This window comes from Acomys russatus, chromosome 23, assembly GCF_903995435.1.
Source record: "Acomys russatus chromosome 23, mAcoRus1.1, whole genome shotgun sequence".
Taxonomy (NCBI): Eukaryota; Metazoa; Chordata; class Mammalia; order Rodentia; family Muridae; genus Acomys; species Acomys russatus.
This window is the reverse complement of record NC_067159.1, coordinates 42,674,564-42,693,673: the sequence shown is the minus strand read 5'-3', so window position 1 is coordinate 42,693,673 and position 19,110 is coordinate 42,674,564. Positions and strand designations below refer to the sequence as shown.

General features: G+C 38.6%; 1 protein-coding gene across 2 annotated transcripts in view; it reads right to left on the bottom strand.

Moving 5' to 3' along the window:
* Positions 1–19,110, bottom strand: part of Unc5c (unc-5 netrin receptor C) — a 351,840-nt gene that overhangs the window by 32,796 nt on the left and 299,934 nt on the right. Inside the window, exons 8-11 of one of the 2 annotated variants that reach the window (XM_051165895.1) lie at positions 12,652–12,708; positions 10,464–10,655; positions 9,436–9,780; positions 7,222–7,309 (exon numbers count right to left, since the gene is read on the bottom strand). In XM_051165895.1, coding sequence (XP_051021852.1) covers positions 7,222–7,309; positions 9,436–9,780; positions 10,464–10,655; positions 12,652–12,708 — 682 coding nt within the window. The remainder of the gene's footprint in view (positions 1–7,221; positions 7,310–9,435; positions 9,781–10,463; positions 10,656–12,651; positions 12,709–19,110) is intronic. The other variant, XM_051165896.1, reaches the window with a different exon arrangement.

Here is a 19,110-nt window from a genome sequence, read left to right as displayed (position 1 = left end):
GATGGCAATATTATTATTAAAAGTTTCCTTTATAGAAGTAGACAATGAAAGCCACTGGAAGCTAAGTAATTTTTAAAAGCTAAGCCCTCAAATATTCCTAACATAAGTGTTCTTAGGCTATGTTAAGTCTATATAGTCTTATACTTGTTAGTTAAAATTTGAACCTAGACATATTTATACTTTAAAGTTTGTTTTAGTAAATTTAGCATACAATTATTAATGCAGTGCCATTCCTCCAAATATTGTTTATCCCCTACAGTGACCTGACCTTCACGAATTGGATATGTCTGCCATTTTTGTGTTCATTATAATCACTGCCAACATTGTAACACAAGAGTAAGTCAAGAATATAATCTTTTCAAGGTTACCACTTGAAGTCTCTCCCTCATCGAACATCAATACCTCCAAGTTATTTAGCTCAACCAAATATAAACCCATTAAAATGCATATCTCAGTGACATCCTTCTGTCTTATTCATGTGGACATTTAAAAGGACATCTCAAATTCTTCCATAATTGCACTGGCTACCTGAAATTGATTTGTCTCTTAGTGTTACCTATAGTTTATGCATTATTTATCACATCAGCTAGAAGTTGGTAAATATCAATGCCCTACCCTCATCAAATGCTGCATAAATGAACAAAGATGAATGAATGATGGCAGTTATTATTGTTTTTAACTGTTAGAAGATAATTCCTTATAGATTTATTATGATGCTTGTCTGCAGTTTCCTTGGAAAATAAAGATGTCTGCATCTGCAGGGAACAATATATAGGGCTACCTGTCATTTAGAAAGACTCAGCTTCCCCATCCTCTCTGAAATACTCCTGAACTATATCGACGATGATCTAGAAGACCCCATTGTTGTGATTAATGAAGTTTCTGACCTAAAACTATGTGCCTTCTATCAGTATTGACACAACAGGACAGCTAACATGGCAGCTTGCAAGTGAGGCCAGACATTAAAGCCTTCCCAGTTGCTAGTCATCATCCCCAAAGCTTACAGTGTGGCCGTTATTGGCGTTAAGAATCCTGTTCCTCGCTGCTTCTCCCCTTCCCCGGATCTCACCAGCTTCTGTCTTTTCATTCCATCTTGCCACATGGAGGCCTCAAATAGGCTTTGGTTACTTCCAGTTCTTTAATATCCTGCATAACATGTCTCCTTTATTAAGTCCACAATTTCCTAAGCACCTGGGGGATATACTTATTTTTGGAATCATAAGGTTTCTGTCAAGAGGTTGAAACTTCAATACTATACTTTCTACCATTTTGGTTTTCATTTTCTCCTAACATATTTTGTCTTTTTTCCTTTGTCTACACCCCTCTCCCATATAGCATAAGTGATGCTTTGCTTTATCTTGTCATGATTAATACTACATTGTCTGCCTTTGGCAGTTATTTTATTGTTGCTTATTATCACTTTACATACCAGGAAAGAAATAAACCTGCAATGGTTGTGGTTTCCTGAGGCACTACTCTTAACCTCTGAGTTACAAGTGTACCTTGAGAGGTGAACACTCACCTTTTCAAGGAGGGACTTCAAGTGGATCCATTTCAAGTGGCCCTAGCAGAGAGCTGGGTTCTATTCCCCCAGGCTGATGGCAACAGCCTGTGCTTGGAGAAGGGAAGGAACGGCTTCCTCTCAATCCCCCTGCTGGGTTGGAAAATTGTCAGCTGGACACTGTCTGGGCACACCCCTGGCATGCATCATTAAAGGACACTGTTCTTGGAGGACGGAAACCAAACGAAGGATGGGGAGGGGAGGGGCAAATGAATGTCAAATGAGTGTCAAAAGAATTTATTAACACAGTGAAGTGCAAACATGTAATGCATAAGGAAGTGATGAAGATGAAGTGGAATCCATGACGAGGTAAAAAAACAAAGAAGTAACACTCTCATATACTTCTAAGACGAAGGAAGCAGTTCCCATCATGTGTGACAGGAGAAACTTAGGTAAATAATAACTTTATTAAAGAAAATGTCAGAAGTGTCTTAAGTTCACACACATTCCAATGATCAGAATTTTTTAAAGTATTTCAAAAACAAACAAATAAAAAAAGTAGCAAGGAAACAGGTCCCAGTGCTCCTTCTCACAAAGTTCATGGGGAAGAGAAGAAGCTGGTTTTCTGTCAGAGAGGTTTGCTTTCAGCTGTTGCTGGCTATTGCCAGTGAGAAGAGCATTGTCAGTGCTCATGTAAGCAGCAGCATTTAGCTGCCCAAGCACACTTGTAAGTCAGGTGATCATGTGACTGCTTTTTAGAAGAGGAAACCAGAAACACTAACACTTCTAAGGATACAGGGCTAAAGATTAGCACCACAATCTCACACACAAATCATGTTGCTTCTTTCATACTGGTGTATCTAGGTGTGCTGCTCATGAGCTTAGGGACTTTTTGAAAAGAATCTGCCTCCATCTACCTTGTGTGGACATAAAATGCTTCTGTGAATGCATGCCTTTCTGTCATGTCCCTCAGGGTGACAATCCCACCCTAGGCTCAGATGTCTTTTAAAGTACATGCCTTCTCACATAATGGGCAATTTGAAATATTTGCTCTTTGGGGCTTCTGACAGGGAATATTCAACTGGCTTCCTAGCAAAGGCTCAATTGAGAAGAAAAATAATATATATATGGAAGCCACTCTGAAGGGCATGTTGTCATTATCCCAGACACACAGCGTCTTTCACCAGACTCAGTCAGGACAGCTAAGCACTGTGTTCTGGGCCGGATCCTTGTGGAATTATTTTACCGAGTGTTTACTTTGGTTCCCCACAATCTGCTTCCCTTGGGATCATTAATATAAACAGTCTTTAAACTCCTTGCTATTTTATCCTAGGATCTCAGTCGCTCAAAATGTGTTCTTTATGAGGAAGCAGAGAGGAAAAGAAATAGACTACTTCCAGCTCCATTGTTGATATGGATCCTAAAGCTTAGTGAAGCTCGTCTTTCCTTTTTCCCTTTTCATTCCTTCTTTTTTCAGTCTCTCTATAGCCAGTGATGGCCTTGAACTCATGACTTTGCTGTCTCAGTGTTGTGAGTGCTAGCATTTCAGACATGCCCCATGCATCTGGCTACCTTCCCCCACCCCCAGAGGAAGATATGAAGCACGCAATTCATTATCTATTTCCAGGAAATGGACTTCATTATGATTTTGTTTTATATTTCTACTGCCCACCTGACTTTATCTATACATCATTATGCACTTTGTGGTTTATATAGATTATATATGGTCATTTCATTGCCCTATCACTAACTTATACTTTACACTAGTTCTATGGGGGATTTCACCAATGTCCTACAGTTAAACAACCCAGAAGTTTTAAAAATGGTTCTTCCTCACCATTTTCATTTCAATGTATTATTACCACTGTCAACCACCTCTTTATTTTTTATTTTTAAGATTCTTTTATACCATGGCTTATTTATCCTTATGCATTTTCATCCTTTAGTTCAAAGATCCACAATGAGGAGCCATTATATAATACCTCTGTGTCAGATATAAACCATGTGCTCACCTTATCCTTTCTTATTTAGTTTCATTAAAAAATAAACCAGAATAGGAATAATTCTGATTCCCGCCACCACCAACCCTGCCTCTTTGTGTCTTAAACATAGCTTATGTACTCCTCTACAACACTTCTCATTGGTTAAAAAATACATTTTTTTTTTTTTTTTGCTCTGTAGTAATTTTCACTTTATACTCCCCTGTCTTCAGTTTGATGCACACCTCTTTCACCTCTCTGAAACCCAACCCAACCCAGAACCTTCAGGAAGATGTACTGTTCCCTCTTCCAGCCTGTCACATCACCAGTCATGATACCACTCTTTATTAAAGAAGTGTTAGTCCTGTGTCATTAAGTTATTCATGACGATCCAGTGGCAGCCCACAGTTTACAGAGAGTCCTGTTCATTTTCACATCTGGGATTTCTGAACTGGTTGATCCTTTTTGGCGGGCCAAGAGAAGTAACTACGAGGCCAGTATGGGATACAGAAAGAGGGGAAAACTTGACTTTCAGATCTCAAACCAACTTGTCCACAAGAAACTGATAAAGGATCATGTTTCGGTCTCAGTGAGATTAAAAATAAATCATTCTAGAAACAAGACAAAAAGGGCCACATTCCTACAGAGCCATAGAAATTGTATTCATGAGAAAGGTGGGTGGAAACTGAGGCTTTGTGGTTTTTCCAGAGTTCTGGAAAGTAGAAAAGGACGAAATCTTTGCAAACTCAGCCTTGCAACTCTTCCCCGTCTTTCGTCAGATATCCTTTGTCCCTTCTCTGGCTCACTTAGGCCAGGCATCTGTCAGTCCTGTGCTCTGTAAAGAGCACATTCAGTAATAATAAGGAACCCATTTGTCACAATCACTATGCCACATGTAATTAAGTTCACGCCTCCCTTCAGACAACTCACATCAGCAGATGACCAGCTGGGTGCCATCCAGATGGACACACACCCAGTTCTGGATGCAATGAAAGGAATCAGAGAGAAAGAGAAAAACAAATGGAGAAAAATAGCGTTTCCACTTTTGCTGCAAATGCCTTCAAGTGTCTCTCATCTCCTGATCTCCTTACCCTGACTTAGACAATTTTCTTCTGTATTACATGAAGATCGTAAAGGTCTTCATCGAGCATTGGCAAGCGTAGCCAAATGTATGATAAGGAAAAGGTGAAGATGGGGCTCTGGAGTGGTACACACAGGAAATGTCACCTTGGAAAGCAAAAGAGCTGTGGGTTCAGGTGAACCTCAGTTGTCTTTAGCCCTCCTCAGTCACTGAGGAAGCCATGTTGTTGAGATTTGATTCCCTGAGATTACATTCCACCACCATCAAAGTGGGGTTCGTCATAATGTATGGAGCTTTACTAAGACAGAAACACACATAAGAGTCTGCAGAATGAAAGTCAGCTTAATGATACCCACTTTGAAGTATCCCTCCACCACCACCACGGTGCTTTTACAGGGAAAACACATTTGTGTCACAATAGAAAATTAGTGGTGTGAGGTCTTCTCATTTATCTGAGGGGTCATCTTGTGTTCTGTCTTTGACTCACAGACTCTGGTATGTATTTTCTTTGCAGGTGTATGTATTAATGTGTGGAGGCTAAAAGTGGATCTTCAGGTATCTTCCTCAACTGCTGCTTGCCTTATTTTTCTGAGACAGAACGTCTCACTGAAACTGGGGCTAGTCAATCTGTCTAAAGTGGTTTGCTGGCAAGCCCTTCGAATCCTTGTGTCTCTACCTTCCTGGTGCTGGGGTTATAGGTGTGTGTGTCTCTGCGCCCATATGTTGGTGATGGGTATCAAAGTCAGGACTTCTGGGTCCTGTGGCAAACAATTTACATGCTTAGCCATACCTTGTACCTATTTTTTGTATTTTTTTTTTCTTTTGAGAACTTGAGCTTTCTCCACAGACACAACTTTCTTGATACAAACCAAATTCAATAGAATACCCTCCCCAGCACCATATCCGTATCTTTCATTTAAAGCCAAAGTCTTTTGGAACCTTGAGGTTGAGCTGTTTGACCTTATCAATATTCTATTTTTCCCTCTATCCAAAATGTACAGTTATGACTTTGATTAGGATATCCTGAAAGGATGGAAAGAAAAACTAGGGGAGAGTGGGAGAGGCCCAAAATGGCCTAGGTGTTAGCTGGAGATAATGGTAATTAGATGAATAAAGGAAGTCATGAACACTGCATGTCATTGTGGCAAAAATGCATGACACTTCTCATTCGTGTCAAAGGCACTGCCCAGAACATCAACAGCAGCTATTGAATGCTCACACTGGCTTAGGACAAGAGTAAAGAAAATGAATGACATCTTGGAGTTTTAAATTACTTTTCTTGCTCCCAAAAAAGGGAACCCTAAGAGTCTGTGAAGGTTGCTATGCGGTAGTGATGAGAAAATGTTTGGTATAAGTAAATACAAATCTTTTAATTATTTTTCTGGGGCTCGAATTTGAGGCATGAATAATGCTCAAAGATTCATTGCCTTTTTAAAAAACTTCTTAGTCTGGCCACTGTTTGTGTAGTTGGAAGGATACTACCAGAGGGGAAAAATGTTCTGGGTCATACTGTTATAAATACCAGTGTCTCCACATGGGTGCACAACAAAAGAGGTTTTCAGCTTCCAAAGTACCAAACTAAAAAGAGCTGGTTTCCTGAGGATGAGGATGAGAGTAGGGAGTGACACAAACCAGGGTGGCCACCTTGTCTGCATTTGTCACTACTCTGCTCAGAGCCAGACCAAGGAACATGGCTGGACCTGATGCTAGCAATGGTCTTACACAACGAGCACCTCCATTTTCAGAATGTCTTTTGCTTTAAGATTTCAATGTGGTTTTGAAAGCATAAATCATCCAGGTTTGTAGTGCACTGCTTGCATGAGTGCGCATGCACGCTTGCGAGCGCATGCACAAACACACACACACACACACACACGCTACAGATCATGTGGGGACTAATCGAGAAAGACCATTTCTGCTATGTCAGAAGGTAAACTGAAAATGAATTTAGGACATCTAACCTATTGTTTATTTATTTATTTATTTATTCTTAAAATAGCTTCATATTGATGAATACGACACATTCAATATAGAACTTTGGATTCAGTCTAGTTTTAATCAACACTAGGCTCATTTTGAAACATCTAATGATAAAAGCTAAGCATAAGAGGAAGGTGACAACTTTTATGGTGGAGGAGAATTATAAAGGGAAGAATCTTCACAAGGGGTATGCTAGGCTGAGGTGGGAGGAGCATGTCAGGGCTATGATAGGCTGAGAGGGGGGCAGAGCAAGTCAGGGCTGTGTTAGGTTGAGGTGGGTGGGGCATCAGAGGCTAACGGGTATCCACTTTTGTGACCTTTATCTCTACAATGGTGAGGTTCTTGACCCAGGTCACAGGAAGCCAGTCTATCTATTTAAATCCACACATCCCTTTGGATAATCTGTGAATCATGGTTTTGGCCATATTTTTCTTCTAAAGGACCATGTGTGCACTCAGAAAAGATCTCTAGCATTCCATCCACATTCAAGATATGACGTATGTAAAGCTTCAAAGGGGAAGAGAAGTAAAAATTGACTTCTTTTTGGTATAGGTCTAGAACCGAATGTATACCACTCAAGACCAAAAATATATTGGGTCTGTGGTTTCTATTTTGCAATTCTCCTCCAAGTTAGACACTGACAAAAAAAAAAAACATGTATCAGAAAAGACCATACTTACCTCATATTTTCTTTCCTGTGTACAGTTACGTACATCTCGTACACTCTTCCTTGGGGAATGGCCCCAGCGGGAATCAGCAAGCTTACTCCTGAATAGCAAAAGAGAAAAGTAGTGTATAAGACCTATGAACCCAATGGAAACTTCTAGGATGCCTTTGTAGTGAGCAAAAAGGAATGAGATTTTGTACCCATGTAGCACTAGTTTTACATTTTCCCTAAGGACATGTAAAGGTCTATAGCTGCCCTCCCTTCTTGAAGGACTTGCTTTCCGCCACAGCTCCCTCTGAACTGCTATGGAATTACTTCAGAGACTGATGTCATTTTGAAAATTCGTGTTTTATTTAAGGAACAGACAGATGGTTCCACTGTTGTTTTTCTTGTAAATTGAGGGGGAACCAAAAACTGCTATTAAAATTTTAAACAGCTGCAATGATGCATTGTTTTTATTTAAGAAAAAGTTCCCCATGAAATTCAAAGTCAGGGAAATGCTAACCTCAGCCATATCAGAAAACTTGTTTTGTTTAGTCCCCCCCTCCACCCCGAAATATCTGGTGAGCATCAGTGTTACTGCACAGCACAGTTAGAGATGGGAAGAATTTATGACATACAGCTATAGAAAATGAGCAACAACATTTCACTTAGCTGCAGCACGTGAGAATGCTTCTTTGTTGCTGCCTGGTTCCTAGGAGAAGGATTGTTGGTATGATCTGTGGGAATGGGGATGGACAATGCTGAAACAATATGAGCTGGTGTCTGGACCACCTGGGGGTCCTGGTTCCAAAGGCTTGGTATAAACTTTGTTTATAGAATATATATGTTAATGTCATATAAATTAAGTATTATACTCACAAATATGTATATATACTCTCTATATACACTATGTAAATGTATATATATACTCTATAAACTCTATATGTTAAATGTTATATATAGCATATGCAGTTTATAGAGTATATATACATATATATACATATACATGTGTGTATAACACAAGATATTGGTGAAGCTATTTTTGTTATTTTATTGAATAATATTCGGTCTTTCCCAAAAGAGTTAGCTGTGCTCTGAAAGTAGGCATTAGCTTTCTTATGACCTATGGCTTCAAGTCCATCAGTACTACTAAAAATGAATACCAACTTTCACCATTGGCAGCCAGTGACTTAGGCTTACTATGGAAGACTGTTATGTTTTTCATTTTTAAGGCTTTGCTAAACTCTTTAATAAACTTAAACATAACCAAAAACTACAAATGGACACTAGATTAAGCTGAGATTGTAGATCAATATATCACTGACTGGAATAAATTCCTTATAGATACTCTGGTTGAATGATACACTGAATAATTAATAAATGAAGGTTTTGTGTCTATTGTTATATTTCCAATCACTTATGAAACAGTTTTCTGAAATCTATCAGGAACACTGGACTGGGGCAACTGATTTCATTTTCTAATTTGTTCTGAAGCACAGGGACTAAAATGAGGGTTCATGGATCAATTATGCCTTCAAGTTGGTTGGTGCCAGTTCTGCATCACAGCTCAGCAGAAAGGTCTTCCTAGTGGAACAGAATTCAGGGTCGGATGGAGACAAATGGGTTGAGAGCCATTGAATGGAAATTTGAGGTAGACTATATCTACCATTTCAGGCTCAATAAAAACAAACAGATAAGATTTCAGAAATACAAGTGAGGGGGTAACAATCAGAATGTAATGTGAATAAATCATTTTAAAAAGGACTTATAGAGAATGATTCACAGGATAATTTCCTTCAGACATAATTTATGTATTCATTTTGTCTATGTATGTACACAGCATATGTCTATGTGTTTTTAATAGATATAAAAGGTAGATAAATTTAGGAATATAAATTTTCTCAGTGATAATATTTATGCACAAGTGCATATTTATATTTAGTTCTTCATATATGTACATTATATATTATAATATGTAATATGAATACATATGTACATTATGTATTATTAAATGTGAATATTGCTATTTGAATAAATGTATACTCACACATAGGAATGTAAATTATTCTGTTGATTTCTTATTCATATAGGTAGGAAATAAACTATGTTTGAGGGTTAATAAACTATATATATATATGACACACACTTTTTAAATAATAAATTTAATATTTCAATTAAAAAAGATTTTAGAGACTCTAGTATAATTCCAAGCTGCATCTTTGTCGCTTACACTTTTAGGAACTACCTGAGTTAGGAATGATGAGGTGACCCCCAAGGGAGTTGAAGGTGCCAAATGCTGTGCAGGATGGGTCAGTCTGTCTCGCAAGACTCTGATTCTTCAGGTTCAAGGCTTCATTCTCCAGCAAAGATTGGGTCATTTGGGGCGAGAGCTTGGATGTGAACTCAGAGAGGTCGTCCTGGGGAGTGACAGCACCTGAGGTGTTATAGACTTTGATTTTCAAGTTGGGTAGTGGGTCCAGAATTGGAGAATTGGTCATTGGGATCTTGTCTGAGACATCGTGCAGAGCATAGACGGGTCCCCTGTACATGGCTGCAGCTGAGGTGAGGTCTGGGGGGACTGCCAGGAGATCTGAGGCAGAAAGAGAAAGGAATTCTATTTGTATTCTCCATTCAGACCAAGATAGATTAGTAAGAAACCACTTCCCACCTTTAAGCCAAAGCAAACCTGCTTTGCTAATAGTGCAAATGAGCAGATCCAAGGCTCTGGAAAACAGGACAAACATAGTGCCAGTACGTATCTTGATACGGGCCATCCATAAGTAACCTTGATCCTTCTGTATTTTGCCTTGAGGTCTAATACTGATACTTAGGGTATTTGGCTATTTCAGCAGATTAGAAAGAACAATAAGAGCTCCTGAGTGACTATCTGGTAATGGCTTTGCTTGCATATGCTAAATTTAGATTCATCTGTACATCATTGTACTAAAAGCATTATAAGAAAGGGAAAAGGGACCAGAAAAAAAAAAATCAATGAATCAATGTACTTATTCTTTCAAAAAGAAGTTTGAAAAACAGGACATTGGTACCCGTCAGAAAGGCAAACCAGAAATGATCTGTGCAGCTCATCAACTCTGAGTAATTACATAGAATGATTTTATTCCTATAATGAACAAAGTCAACCAAAGTTTCTGCCTTCACTCAGTTTATGCTCTGACTCAACTGGATGTCACAAATGCCCCTGAATCTGAGGCTATGTGGGCACACTGCTCACTCACATGTGTAACTGCCCCCTAGGGTGGAGAGCCTACTGACCTTGTCTAGCAGCCTTGATGTTCACAGGCTGAAAGCCTCCATTGAGTGCTGAGGAGTCGATGATGTCAGACTCAAAGTCACGGTGGTTCTTCCGATACACGAACAGGGCCACCACAACAGTGATTGCCAGGCAAACGGTGACAGCTATCACGATCCCGACATAAAGCGCAACGTCATCTGAGTCAGGAGCAGCTGGAGAGAGAGAGAGAGAATGAAACATCAGACCAACTGCTTCTAGAAACTTCCCGTAGAACACATATGTATTGTGGTAATTTTTTTCAGACATTTATTGCCATTTTTTATGGGTTAATTTCAAGTCTATTTCAAAAGCTATATAAAATGACTGTGGCTTTTCAGTGGAAAATTATCTCTGATTTCTTTTTCTTTCTCACTCTGCATCAATCCACCCACTAATCTATCTTATAATTGGGCAGCATAACGGACTATTTATTGCCAGGCATTTAAAGAAACTGGAGCCCAAAACGTCTCAAACCAGAGGAAATAAAAACTTTATTACTATTCCCTTCAGGTGAGAAAGTTTAGAAGGGTTTTTGAATTCACTGAGAGTTAAAAACAACAACAAGAACATAAACACTCTCAGAAACATCTGGTATGATTTTAATATGTATGTGGATTGAACCAAGATGTTTTTCTAAGTACCATTCCAAGTCATAAAATTACTTCCTGTACACTCTTCTCCTTCCCCTTAAATCAGTATGAGAATGGATGGGAACTGTGCAAACACAGGAAAACAATGGTAAGAAGCAAAGCATATTGGGTTAGAAAGGTGTGCTTTCAGAAGCCCAGAGTCAGGGCAAAAGCAATGTGAGTTCCAGGTTTTGATGCAGCTAGAGTATTATCTCCCAGAATCCTGAGCTTCCTGTGGGCCCTTGATGGAGCTTCCCACCTAAGATTCTCATCACTGGAATAAGCTATAGGTTCCTGATATGTTGGTTGAGTTAAAGGTCTTGGTCAATAATCTGAAAGGTCAGGCTATTCCAGGATGCAGGTAAACAGTTGACCAGCACAAGGTGCCATCCACAGGGGGCTACCTCTAGGTAATATACATATGTATGTATACACATACACACATATACATGTATGTATACACACATATATACATGCACATACATATATATACATATACATATATATATAATAAAATTCTTATAAATGTTGCTTGTTTTGGTGGCATGAACTGAACAAAGTGACAGAAACTGATTATTAAAACAAAACAGATAAAAATCAGAGTTTTTTTTTTTTTTGTCTGAGTTTGACATTGTTACTTCTTTGTTTTTAGACCTACCAGAAATATTCAACAGAGTTAAACAGAGCTGTAGTCTCCTCACCATAAAATAATGTAGTTAAATTGATGCTTCAGGAGTCTAGAACAACTCAAAATGTATATATTTTGGGGAGGGGAAGGAGAGCGGATTTTCAAACTTTTAGGTTTTGTGTTCTAAAATTTGAGAAACCTTCCCTCTCTCCTAAGACACAGAGCCACATGGTTTACATGTGGAAAGAACTCATCATTTTATCTGCCAGGTGCTCCCAGCAATTACCCACACTCTTGTGTCCCAGTCTTTGATTACAATGGCTGTTTATATGAATCTGGGGCTGGAAAATGCCCCCCTTTACAAACATTACCCTTCCTACTATTTCAGCTTTTGCATCGATCAAGTCCGTATTGACAGCATCTCCCCAACATCTCCATCCTCCTCCTTATGTGAACACTGCTTCCAAAATGCTGGCTCTAATTTGCTTTGGGGTTTTATTGGAGACCCTATAGAAGAATTTGTAACTCTGATCAGAATAATATATCTAATCCTTAATGTTTTACTTTATTTATTCATGGTTTATAGCACAACAGATCTGCATTTTTTCAACCTTTCCTTTTTAGTGTTTGAACCCTGCCCGTTACGTATACCAACCAGTTACGTGATGCTTTTTCTTAGTGGCAGAGACTACTGCTTTCAATGGTAGACTGATAGCTTTTAAAGCTGGCAGCCACTTGAAATGACCCCTTTTTCTTTTCAGCGTTGAAAATCTAATTTGTTTTTTCATGTTAGAATACATTAGGCTCCTATTTCCTGTGTGTACATCTGTGAGCCAACCAAAGGCAAACTTGAGCAGGGGCAACGATGTTAAAGGGTTATTTCCCAACATAAAACCCAAACATCAAACTTACAAGAAAATCCATATTCATTCTGGGTTCTGGGTTCAGTTGAAATAGGGTAAATGAATCCTTGAAAAGAAAAGAAAACAATGAAACAAAAACGGGAACAAAATCAAATTAATGAAGGAAAACAAAATAGGAAGCATGGAAAAAGTGGTTTAATTAAAGAAAAAAGGAAAAGAAACCCATAGTCCTTTAAAATTCTGGTTCAGTATAGGATTATGAATTTTTGCTCCCTGTTTGCTCTGGAGTCTTACTAAGAATTAATAAGTAGGCAGATTGAATTTCAGAGCAAAAACTGGTCTCGAGTCACTAACTTTGGAGTGCTTAAAGTCTTTCTTTTATTGAGCATAAACTCTAATGGATCTAATTTATTTCAGACATCGAGGGTCATTAGCATAAGGAAAATCTTTTTTTCCTCATCCCTGCCATATGCTTTAATTCCCAGGACATGCTCAGAAGGCTCTGAACAGTTTCCCTTTCCTTTTTTATTTAATTATAACAGCTTGCTTTTGGCCTCATGGAACTAAAGCAGGCCTGTCGTCACTGGTCAAAGGTTAAGTACCCATTTAACCAGCTGAGCAGTGCTCACCTCTCCTCCATCTCAGACTCACTTTTTGGATTTTTGGTTATTTCTTGTCCCTTTCATTTAATAGCAATCCAATAGAGACTGCCTGAGGACTGTACAGATTGTCAATACAATGACAATTGGGTGTTGTTGTTGTTGTTGTTTTTATTTGAAATCATTTGAAAATCAATAGGGCTAAGGATTATAAGGTTATTTATTTTAGGTCTTTTGAGAAATGTTATTCATTGGCCAGATAGTAACTAATAACCTCTTTCTGCTGAAAGTGCAGAAATAGCATGATAAGGTTTCTTTTTCTTTTGAGTGTATTCCGAGTAGGAAATATTAACATAATACTAAAAATGCCAATGCAGATTGGAGGGCGATGGGTACAAAACAGGTAAATAAATGAGAACAGAAAGTTTTTGAAATGATAAAGCCATGGTAAGAAATCTAAGTCTAACTTATAACCAGTACCCAGTGTTCCCTAAGATTTAATATTCTTCAGCATATAAATTAATCAAATAATGTAGCACGGTTTGTATTAATCAAATGAAGATGAACATGGACATGTGAATTAAACATTCCTAATAATACTCAAGGGCAAAAAACTAGAGAGAAACCCTAAGAATCACAATTAATTAGTTCACACTGAAGGTCTGGAAGGCTTCAGTGGTAAGGATGACTCTAAATCATACCGCAGGTAGCTCTTCTGCAGCCAGCGGAGCGCTTACTGCTCACCAACTATTTACCTATTTGGGAGTTAATTCCAGAGAAACACACAATGCTACTTTAATGAAAGCGAGGCTTGCCAGAGCACAGATAGGTTTGCTCTGAATTAATATTTAATGCTTTATTTCAGAGCAATGATTGCAACCTCCTACTCCGTTTTATAAATATTATATTCCTTATCCCAGTTGTCGGACTCCATGTATTAGTTTGGTTTTCATTTTTAAACATCTCTGTCTGGTAATAGCCTTTTTCCATTTGCAGTCTGTGAACTCAATAAAAGGACAATTGGGACGAATAAAGGCTTTAGAAACCCAAGGACTTAGGGCAAACCAAGTTTACTGCTATGGGAGGAGAGCTGAGGGTGAAGCTGTTCTCTGGGAAGTAAGGATGTTACTCAGAGGAATGTTAAGACACTTTTTTTTTTTTTTTCATGTGACATGGCAAGGATGTAAGTGTAAAATAGAAACTTGGAAATGGTCTGCTAGTGATCTGGAAAATGTTGGTAAGCACTTAAAGGGGCCTGCTTGGGCAAGCAGGAACTTCAAATCTCACGAAAGAAAAGACCGAGTAGAGAGACAAATGACATGCTCTGAGGTGCATCCTCCATAAAGCAGTTCCTGGCTTTGCCTGATGGCTTCTTTTCCTACTTCTCAGTAAAATTCTGTTCTTAGAAGGCAAAACAAAGACTAATAGAAAATTATAGTTTCTATTTTATTTTTTAATGTCCCATATTTTCTTATATCTAAATTATTCAATAAGTATATTTATGTTGTATGGTATGATTCTGCACTGTACCTTTAATTCCAGGCAAAGAATTTGCTCATTCATTCATTCATTCATTCATTCATTCATTCATTCATTCAAACACTCATCCAGAATGTACATTTGAATTCTACTGTAGTCTGAGTTCTAATCTAGATATGACAGAGAGGCTTTCCTGCTGCCATGGAGCTTTCATTCTGCCATACACTTAACAGGAAATAAGTAAGTAAATGACATGACACACAAGATCATTTTAAATATTGAAAGTGTCATTAAACATCAAGCATACAGGCTCAGGTAGCTCAGCTGTGGAAGGCTTGCTTATGCAAAGCCTCGGGTTGATCCCCAGCACTGACTATGGGCGGCATCAGGAATGGTGATGTACACTTTTCATCTCTACTTGGAAGGTAGAGGCAGGAAGATCAGAAGTTCAAAGTCAGCTATGTAGCAAATTCAAGGATAGCCTGGGGTCCATGAGATGCATTTCAAAACATTGTTGTCTTCATCACTGCCATTGTCATTGTCATCATCATAACCACCATCATACTATATAATGCAGGAAGAGTATGTGGTCTCATTAGAGATATAAGCAGCAGCCGATCAGGTAGGCCTCCTGGTCTATGAAGAAGTTATAATTTTATTACAAACAAAATGAAAACTATGTGTCTGAAACATGAAAAAGGTCACTTTGGATTCTCTACAGTGAATGAATTGCAGAAGGAACAGAGCCATAACATTTCTGTGAACACACAGCTGGGAGTTCACTTTTAATATTCCTATGTGTTTTGTGATATACTTGCATTTGAAGTTGCTTTTTAGTAAATCAGGAAGTACAAAACTGAATGCCTCATTCACTATTAATTATTTTTCATAGTCAATTAGGACCAATCTAGGGAAACTGTTAGTTTCCCACATGGAAAAACCTAAAAGAGGCCAATGTTAAGAGTACTCAATGCCCCAATTTACTATGTTATGGATGCATTGATAAGAGATTTGTTTTGAAGGCGACGCTGTGAAACCACTTCCACCCTTTCTAAACACTTCTGCAACTACATGAGGAAAAAATGCTACTTAGGAGGCTGGGTCAGAGAAGGGGCGATGCCTCCATTCTGTAAATGAGGGAGCATTTTTCCAGAGCTCGTTTTTATGATTTTTCCATCTGATTTGTCTCTCCTGAACAACAGGGGACATTTTCTTCAGTTAATGAGGTGGCCCTGCTGAGTGCCGTCCTAGCAATAATGAAAAATAACATGTCCCGCACAACATAGTACAAAATGATTGTTTTATAGGCTCCCTTTGGAAATAGTTCATATCTCAGGGATTTCACTTAAGTTCTCTGAAACTTGAAGTAAAGTCAAGTGAAGGGAAAGAACCCCAGGGATGCTGGCCAACATAGTGACCTTGAGTTCATGAACTTGAATTTGTCAGCCTGGTGAACTCCTGTTCAAATCCCAGCTCTACCATTTCTTAAGCTGGGAGAGGCTGGCCAAATGACCTCTTTCCCCTAAGTGCCAGTGTTCTGATCTTTGTAGAGGACTACAGATACTTACTTCCATGGCTGTAGAAAGGAGACATCATCATTACAAAATGTTTATAACAAATCAATAAACGACAAACTGTTACGATCAATGCCTTCATGAAGCAGTGTTAAGCTGAGATGACTTGCTGGGTTCTAACGGATTGTCTTTTTGTACAATGAGTGTGGCCTATTTAGTGAGTGACCTCAGAAAACTTGCATGAATTTTAGCTCCCTGTTTACTGCAGAGCCAAGGAGCCTAGTTTCTCTGAGAAGGCATGGGCAATGCTCTTTTTTAAGTACTATATACTCTTTCACTGCCCCTGTTAAAAGGGGTTTGTGCTTGGCCTTTGTGGCTTCTGGCAACCATTCAGTGACATGCTTCAGGAGCAAGTTTCCAGGAGCAGAGTGAAAATTGACACTGACCTGATTTCCCAACTGAGAGTGCTCTATTTCTCAGCAAGGCATTTGGAAGGGGGAAGAAGTCCTGGCTTTTATTCTTTGGATTCTCATGTTTTGGGGGCTTGTTTTGGCATGTAGTAACTGAGGTCCAAGGACACTAAATGTCCTGAAAAAAGACAAACATTCTTGGGAACAAATTGCACTCCATAACCTCCAACTCACATTGCTGAGGCCCAGGGCAGGACGCAGTAGCCTTAGCCAATTCCAGGGCAGGGTATATAACCTCTTTTGAAAATAACTTTTTATTCTCAAAGAAAACTTCCTTTTTAGAGAGGAAGTTTTCTTAACTTGGAGTACTAGAAATTGAAAGGTTCAGGATGGTGAAAAAATTCATTATTATTATTTGCATTTATGAGTGTATGTGTAAGTGTTAGCACTTATGTGACAAAGCACATGTCTGGTGATCAGAAAACAGTTCTGTTCTTCCACCACAGAATCCAGGTACTATTATCAGACCATCAGGCTGCTGATCCATCTTATTGGCTCTCGTCATGGAGAAAAAACTTTCAAGGAAGGTACAAACAACTTGAAAACAAAAGCAGGTCTCTCTCTTGAGCAGTCTGTGCAATATTCCTTTGGCTTTAAAAGCATCCTATAATGGCCCCGAACACCATTTCAAGAGATCATACCATCTAGCCACTTCCAGGCAAGAAGACTGGACCCCAAAGGCTAGAAATGATAATTTCAATAGTATCCAAGTTTAAATTCAACCAAATGAAATTGATTTTAGCCATTCTTGCAATCATGGTGATATGTGAATTTTGCCTTGCCTAACCCCAGGGTGTTCCATTCATATTTTTTGTTGACTCTAAACTTGGACTGCAGCTATCATTCTCCCCATTTCCTGGTTGGTGATAGTAAAGTGACACGAGAAAGGTGTGATGTCTATTTTACTCAGTGTCATCTATTAGTCCTGGGATGAGACTGTCAATATTTTCCAACTGATGTCACACTCTTACAAAATCAGAACCTATATCCAACTATCTTAAAATGGAAAGAGACATTTCTTTAGTTTCAAATTTTAATAACAATACAGTCTTTGTGAGCATGTCTATTACTTGAGATCGGCACAGTTACACGCCTGATAGCAGCTATTTGGTGGAGCTGTCATTTGGGCATTAACAGGAGCAGTGCTAGAATTTCTACTTTCCCCAAAAGGAGCAACTACTTTCATGTTTCTAGTTTTTTAAAAAGAGGTTTGCTTTTAGTGAAATATGAACATTGGAGGATAGTAAAACATCTTTATAATTAAAATAGTTTAATGTTAAGTACTTCTATGTATAAGTAATATTTTCATACAAAAATTTTTGTGATGGCTAATTTTGCTTGTCAACATGACAGGATTTAGAGTCACCATGGAAATGAATCTCTGGGCACATCTCTGAGGAATACTTTAGGTGAGGGCAATTAAGCTAGGGAGACCTGTCCTTAGCAAGAGCAGTAGCATTCTACTTATAACCCTTAGCTCAGTGGTTAAGATATACAGGCCAGTCACCAAGTCCTAGGAGTCCTCCTGTCTCCATCTCCCCAGTGCTAGGAGTGTCACTGCACTAGCAGTGCAGATCAGCACTCATGTCCTTAGGCCTGTACACTATTCCTCAGCCCCAGAAACATCATATAGAAGGATAAATCACTAAACCCTGGTAAAAAAGAACTGTTTTGGTAAGAAGAATAAAAGAAAAAAGGAAACAGATTTGGGCTTATATGGTGGCTCCAACATTTGTTTGCGGGTCTCAGAAGGGTCAGTAGTTTTTATTCAGTGTTTCAATGTCTTACTTTGCACAACAGAACAATTATTAGTGGTAGTCAAAAGATCCATCTATGAAGTTATTTGTTCTATCTTTTGAGTATTAATTACGTTGAGCTCCAGTCATTTCTGTCTCCATTTGGCCATGTCTGACACTGAAGTGTAGAGTTGGGACAATTTAAGCTACAGTTTAACAGTTCTTCGTGACATTAAAACAGAATAGAATTAAAATTAGAACTGAAATCCTTTTGACTATAGAAACAAGATATGACTATTTCATGTTCTCCAAAATTTGAGAACTCCTGACTCAGATGTAGGGAATATGCAAAAGGAAAGCATCCATGTAGATGCTGTAGTAATTAAAGCACTCTGCATTTGGAACCAAGGTAGTAAAGATGGAGACGCTATCATACTACAAGGACTTTTGCCTGCCTCCATGGTTTACTTACTGTCTCCTGATATGGAGTTGCTTGTATTATCATAAGATTCTAAACTGACTGCTGGATGTTGACAGATCTTTGAAAAAGAGGACCAGTTCTTCCCAGAGATGATGATAACATTGTATCAGTATTAACTCAATAGTTGCACATCATAAGTCAACCGTCCAAAAGGAGGTTATCTGTGTTCCTTGCAACTGGTGGTGCTTTTGCTTTACTTTTTTTTTATTTTATATTTTCTATGTTTGAG